Source organism: Miniopterus natalensis, chromosome 18 (assembly GCF_054644295.1).
Source record: "Miniopterus natalensis isolate mMinNat1 chromosome 18, mMinNat1.hap1, whole genome shotgun sequence".
Lineage (NCBI taxonomy): Eukaryota > Metazoa > Chordata > Mammalia > Chiroptera > Miniopteridae > Miniopterus > Miniopterus natalensis.
The window spans coordinates 26,991,501-26,997,500 of NC_142098.1; the positions used below are offsets into that span (position 1 = coordinate 26,991,501).

Consider the following 6,000-nt stretch of genomic DNA (forward strand, 5'->3'; position numbering starts at 1 on the left):
GTTTAATACCATTTGACATTCCATCTGTTCTATTATTTATCTTATTTATTATCTGTCTCCTTCCACTACAAAGTAAGCTTCCCCAAGGGCAAGTGTTTTGTCTGTTTTGCTCACTGCTGTGTTTGCAGTATGCCTGGTGCAGCATTTGGAATATAGTAGGAGCTCAATAAATTGTTGTCTGTGATTTGCTTTCCTACCCTCCAGTCCATGACCTCGGCCTTTATACATGAATGGGTGGATGGAGCCACAGGGAAGTAAAGAAATGAAGGGTGACGAAAGGAGAAGAATATTAGGAAATGTGGAAAAGTTATATGTATGGAGAGACGAGAAGGAGCAAAGTCTAAGAGATCTCCGATTAAATAAGAGGACTTACAGAAGGCCAGCTTGTGCTAGGAAGGAAGATCACAAACTCCAGAATCTCCAGGAAGTACAACCTGGAAGCAACCAACACGTGGGCACAATTCATGCGGTTTGGCTGCAGCCACAGCTTTGGGCCTCCTGCATGTCTTCTGCTACAATGCCATCCTCGGTAGGCCAAGGGAGCTGTAAACAGCACGTCTGGAAAGAGGAGGAAGGAACCAGGAAGGGAAAGAAAGGAGAGGAGGGGAGGGGCCAAGTGAAAGACCAAGTGAGTGATCTTGGGGAGGTTAGGTGACAAGCCACTGGGCAATGGAGGAGATTAGAGGTGAGAGGCCAGAACTTCAGCAGGAGAGATGAAGGGAGGAGAGGGGAGAGGCAGGAAGAAGATGGACTCAGAAGAAGAAATGGGCAGAGGTAGGAAGCAAGCATGACTATGCTGTTATTATACAGAGCCAGGCATCTCACAGGCCTGTGTAGGGAAGTGTCACTACTGCTCCGGCGATCTGCCCTGGAGTTCTGTGTCTTTTTTTTTTTAGTTTTGTGTTTTTACTATTCTAAAGTTCTCAGTTCTTACATTCTTTCCCAGAGATGGATGGAGATTATATATATATAAACTTGGAAGAACTATTTAATAATTTGGAAACTTAATATTTTGGTCATATTTAGGAGGGTTATATTAAGGTATCTTCCCCTTGAATTTGGTAACAAAGTCAAAAAAAGTCACTGTGAAACTGAATCCACCAAAATCAATAAAGAACAGATGCTTTTTGCTACTTGCAAAATAAGTCAAAGTAAGAGACAACTTATGGCCCTGTCAGGGTATCTCAGTTGGTTAGAGCTTCACTCTAATACACCAAGATTATGGGTTGTTCCCCTGTCAGAGCACATACAAGAATCAACCAATGAATGCATAAATAAGTGGAACAACAAAATGATGTTTCTCTCTCCCTCTCTCCCTCCAATCAATCAATCAATAATTTTTTTTTTTAAAGAGGCACTTTATAAATGGAGATGCAGGGTTTATCATGCTTCACGAGGTATTTCCTAGGAGACTAGGTTCTTAGACTAGAGATTTTCTCAGTCTAGTCAAGGTGATCAATTAGGATATATCTTCAGAATTGGAATGCGTTTAATGAAAATAAAGTTGTAGGTTAAATCAATCATCTAACATATTCAATCTGATTATGCGAAGTGGGTTGTATGGAGTCTAGTTGAAGGAAGGTTAAGAAACAAAAATTTTTTGTGCACATCCAGTTGGTCCAAAGGAAATTCTTCTCTAATTTAAAAACCCCAATTCTGATTTTCTAGATATCCTTGATTTGGAGAATGGAAATTAACCCAGCTACCTTAGCTGAATGGAAATATTCCTTCGAACATCCCACTGCCTTTGTTCTAATTCGTTGCTCACTAAGGTAATTTGTGATCCCTGTCTATAAATTGACTTTTCAAAAGGAATGCCCACCACAAAGGTTCTAAGCTAAGAACCATGTCTGTAATCTGGCAAGGGAGAAATATCTTTGTTAAATGGCATATAGGCATGCTTGTATATAGATCCTTCAGCTACCTGAGTTTTGGAAAATTGTGCTCTGGTTCCCCTGAGCCTGGTCACCCCAGAGAGAGGAGATAAAATCCTGTGATAAAATTCCGTATCCAGCCCTGCAAAGCTGAGGACTGATGCAAGGTGTTGACAACAGGGAGGGATTGCTGGAAATGGTCAGTTTCTCCTTTTTGTCTTCTTTCAGCTGCAACCAAAATTCAGTGGCCAAAATATATAAATAAAGAGGACTTCACAGTGCTGCATTGGAATGATTTCAATAAACCTGGCATCAGGTCACCAATATGCAGTGTGCTTTGCAGCACACATTTCGTACTAACCCACTAAGCATTCATCTTTCTAAAGGAGCAGAGTACTGAATGCAGGGTATAAACTCTCTCATCTGAGATGCTTGTGCCTCCTTTCTCCAGTAATCAGGGCAACTCTATGCAAACAGTGGCAGAGGGAGTGAAAGAAAATGGCCCGGGAGGGCAAACACAGGGCTTACCCTTCTCTGGAAGATGCAATCAGCCTGATTCTCTTTTCTGGAGATCAAATCCTCCTCGACATCATAGCTTTCCATCTTGGTAGCAGAGGACCAGATTCAGACCTGTTTTTCTTTCCAGCCAGGGTAATTTTATTCCATTTTGCACGTTTCAATAACAATTTTCTTCCCATCCCTACCTCCAACTGCATTTTCATATTCTGAAATGCCTCTTGACCAGAGACATAAAGCCCCCTCCAGGGTCAGCCATATTGCCAGCATCAGAGAGCCAGCGGGGCCACCTGCTGGAAGGCTTGGGCACTGCTCTGGCTGCTTGGTTCCTCTCTGCCTCTTTGGTGTCCTTAGAGTCAGCCAGGTCTATGGCAGGACCACAATCTTCTTCTCCAGCTTTTGAGGCGGAAACAGAAAGTTTCTCATTATTTCATCCAGCTCTTCCAAGGCCAGCTGGGCATGGAGCCTGGCCACGTCATCGGGCTCCAAACGTACTACATGCTTCAGCAGGTGGTAGAGATCCTTGAGAACATCCCTCAGCACCTGCACAAGAGAGAGTCATGACTATGCGTCTACTGTGTCAGCATTTCCAAGAATGACCAAATTGCCTTCTCTTGCCTGAGGAGTTCTGTGAGGAAACTCATATGCTCCCTTAAGAAGACAGAGCCAGCCCTCTCAGGTTAGAGACGGAGGAAGGGCAGCTGTACTGAGATAGGCTTCCCTTTGAACTTCTCACACACCCTGGTTCCCTCACTACACTGGCCGTCGGGCTGCTTCTCCCCTTTAGCCCCAGGCCCAAGTATGGATGCCTGACCCCTTCCTTCAGTCCCAAAGCATGGCACAGGCCTCAGAACCACAGGTACTGCCCAGATACGGTAGCTCCTAGAGCACAATCACCAGCATTTTCCTCTCTAGCTCCCACAAAGCCCTCTGATGACATGCATGGAGGCTGTTTCTTCAGCAATCATGCCTATCCTTGCCATTACTTTAAAATTTCCCCTCCATAGTTCCATTTCCATGTCCTTCCCCTAGTCACTGTAATTACTTTTCAATTGCAACTCTGCAATGGAAAACAAGTTTTCCTCACTGGTCACATGTACTGCTGACACTGAGGCCATGTCTTGCCTTGTTCACCTGCTGTAGTCCCAATGCCTCACAATAACTGGCACACCTAAAACATATTTATGAATGAAAGAAGGTGTGCACACTTCTCTTGGCCAGTCTCTCACTTGGTAAAAAGTAAAAAATTTAAGGACATCTATTGAAACAATGCTAGACAACCTGGGTCAACTTCACGGGTGTGTGATCTGTGCCGTCACATAGGGACTCACAATCAAGAGGGCCCCACGCTTGCCTTAATAATCTGCTGTTGTCGCCTTAAAATTCTTAATAATTTTATCTTTTGGCCCTGGCTGGTTTGGCTCAATGATTTGAGCATCGGCCTGCTGACTGAAGGGTCCGGGTTCATTTCTGGCCAAGGGCACATATCTCGGTTGCGGGTTCAATCCCTGGCCCTAGTCAGGACTCGTGCAGGAGGCAGCCAATCAATGTATTTCTCTCACATCAATGTTTCTCTCTCTCTCCCCCTTCTACTCTCTCTGAAAAGCAATGAAAAAAATATCCTCAGGTGAGGATTTTAAAAAATAATAATTTTATCTCTGAACTTGTGTTTTGTATGTGAAGTCTAATGGGACAAAGGAACATGAGGTGTGAGCAGAGGAGATATGCCCAATATGCGTGTCTGCCATCCTTTGCCAGTGCATTTGAATATGGCGTTTGCCGTGCCCAGGAGCACGGAATTCTGAAGGATCCACAATGCGTGGAGTTCGCAAGGTTCAAAGCCAGTAGAAGGGGTGTATGTTTGCTACGTTTACAGCTGAGCAAATGGAGGCACTGACATCCTGGAGAAGCCTCACTTTCAATGGCTTTCTAAGAAACATAGGCAAGTAAGGAACTCTATGCATCCTCCATGTTTTAGCCAACCATTCACACTGAAAATGATGACAAAGGAGGAAACAGGACAATCCACAGTCTCATTCCTTTCAGTCCTTTCTTATTCATAAGTAAACTGAAGGCAGTATTGGCAGAATATGCCTGTATCAGGAAGTGAAATAAAACAGCTGAGTTAGTTCTGTGCGGAGTTTCCACTGTTCTGCTCAGAAGAAAATATATGTGCATGTAAAAGCTACAGAATACAAATTGTGTGATTTTGGTGATTCTACATATGAATTAAATACTCTTATATTTGCACTTAAAATTGGCATTGCACAATATAAAGGTGAACAGTAATATTCATGCTAATAACTTAATATTCACATTTTTCTTTACCTGGAACAAAATTAATAGCAAATAATAAACACCAGGACAAGTCGAGAGAGAGAGATTGTGGAAGAAGGAAAAACCTCTATATTTTAAAACCATATGGACAAAAAAGGGGCCACATACTAAACCTGACAAACTCTGGTATGATGCCCGTAGGAAGAGCCTTACAAGCCCAGAGACCAAAGTAACAACACAGGGTAGTCTGAACAGGAGAATTCCTAACTAAAAGCGGTCACGGGTCACGGTGGGTAGTCACATCCTAGGCTTTCTTGACAAAGGTCAATCTTTAACTTTGAAATTGTTTATTGTCTTTGTGCATCTAAGATGACATACCTTTGAAATGTCAGAGCTATCTTCTTTTCCTGACTCCTCGAAGGCACAACCCTGAGTACCAGAGCCTACACTGTTATCTTGCAGCCCACATACCATCTCTATGAACTGTAAATGTTCACGCTAACTACCCTGCACCCGCCTATGTAAAAGAAGCATGTGTCTCTCCATTTTACTTTTTATCCAATCCTCAGAGATGTCCCATCCCCGCTTTGCTTTCTCCCGCCTTCCTAATCTGCCACCAGTGGATTTCATGTAACCCTCTTGTGTCTCTTCCTTTGATTCTAACATAAAATGAGCTGCAAAACTGCCATTCTCCAGAGTATTTTCTCAATCCATTGAGATTTTGCTTCCCACAACTGTCATCAGTTTGGCTCAATAAAACTCATATAAGACTTTTTCTTAGGCTGGGTGTTCCTTCGTCGACACCAGTAGCAGTGTTTTTTTCCTTCCTTTTTTGAACAAGGGACCCTGCGTTTTCACGTTGCATTGGGCCCCACATATTATGCAGTCAGCCCTGCAGACAACTCTCCGAACTCTTTGCCCAGTGTCACCACATTAAGTGGTGGGCAAAACCTCACAAAGATGCTGCCCATCTCTGTTGTGCACTTGTCTCCTGGGTTTTTCCAAAAAGCTGTGGAGACACAATAGGAGTTAAGTCTCCTAGCGCAGGCATCTGACGCTAACTGTGGCACTATCCCAACTGCCCTTTCTTTCCTCCAGGCTGGCAGTGTGAAAAAGAGAGATGATTCCGGAAGGAGGGTGACTCCCCATAGCTACTGCCTCACGATTACTCACTCATTCAATAATCATTATAAAGGGCCTGCTTCCTGCCCAGGCAGTGGGGCTGGTGATAAAAAGATGAGTAATGCACAAGCCCTACCCTCTGGCAGCTACAGCCTAGCGGGGAGGCAGACTCAGACCCCAGACAGCGTGATCCTCACTCTAAGACATAAAT

The 6,000-nt window shown here is 43.8% G+C and overlaps 1 protein-coding gene across 1 annotated transcript in view; it reads right to left on the bottom strand.

Annotated features, from left to right (window-relative positions):
* Nucleotides 1-2: 2 nt before the first annotated feature.
* Nucleotides 3-6,000, bottom strand: part of TANGO6 (transport and golgi organization 6 homolog) — a 128,461-nt gene continuing 122,463 nt past the window's right edge. The window contains exon 18 of the mRNA XM_016200727.2: nt 3-2,933. Within this exon, the coding sequence (XP_016056213.2) occupies nt 2,757-2,933 (177 nt within the window). The 3' untranslated portion in view covers nt 3-2,756. The remainder of the gene's footprint in view (nt 2,934-6,000) is intronic.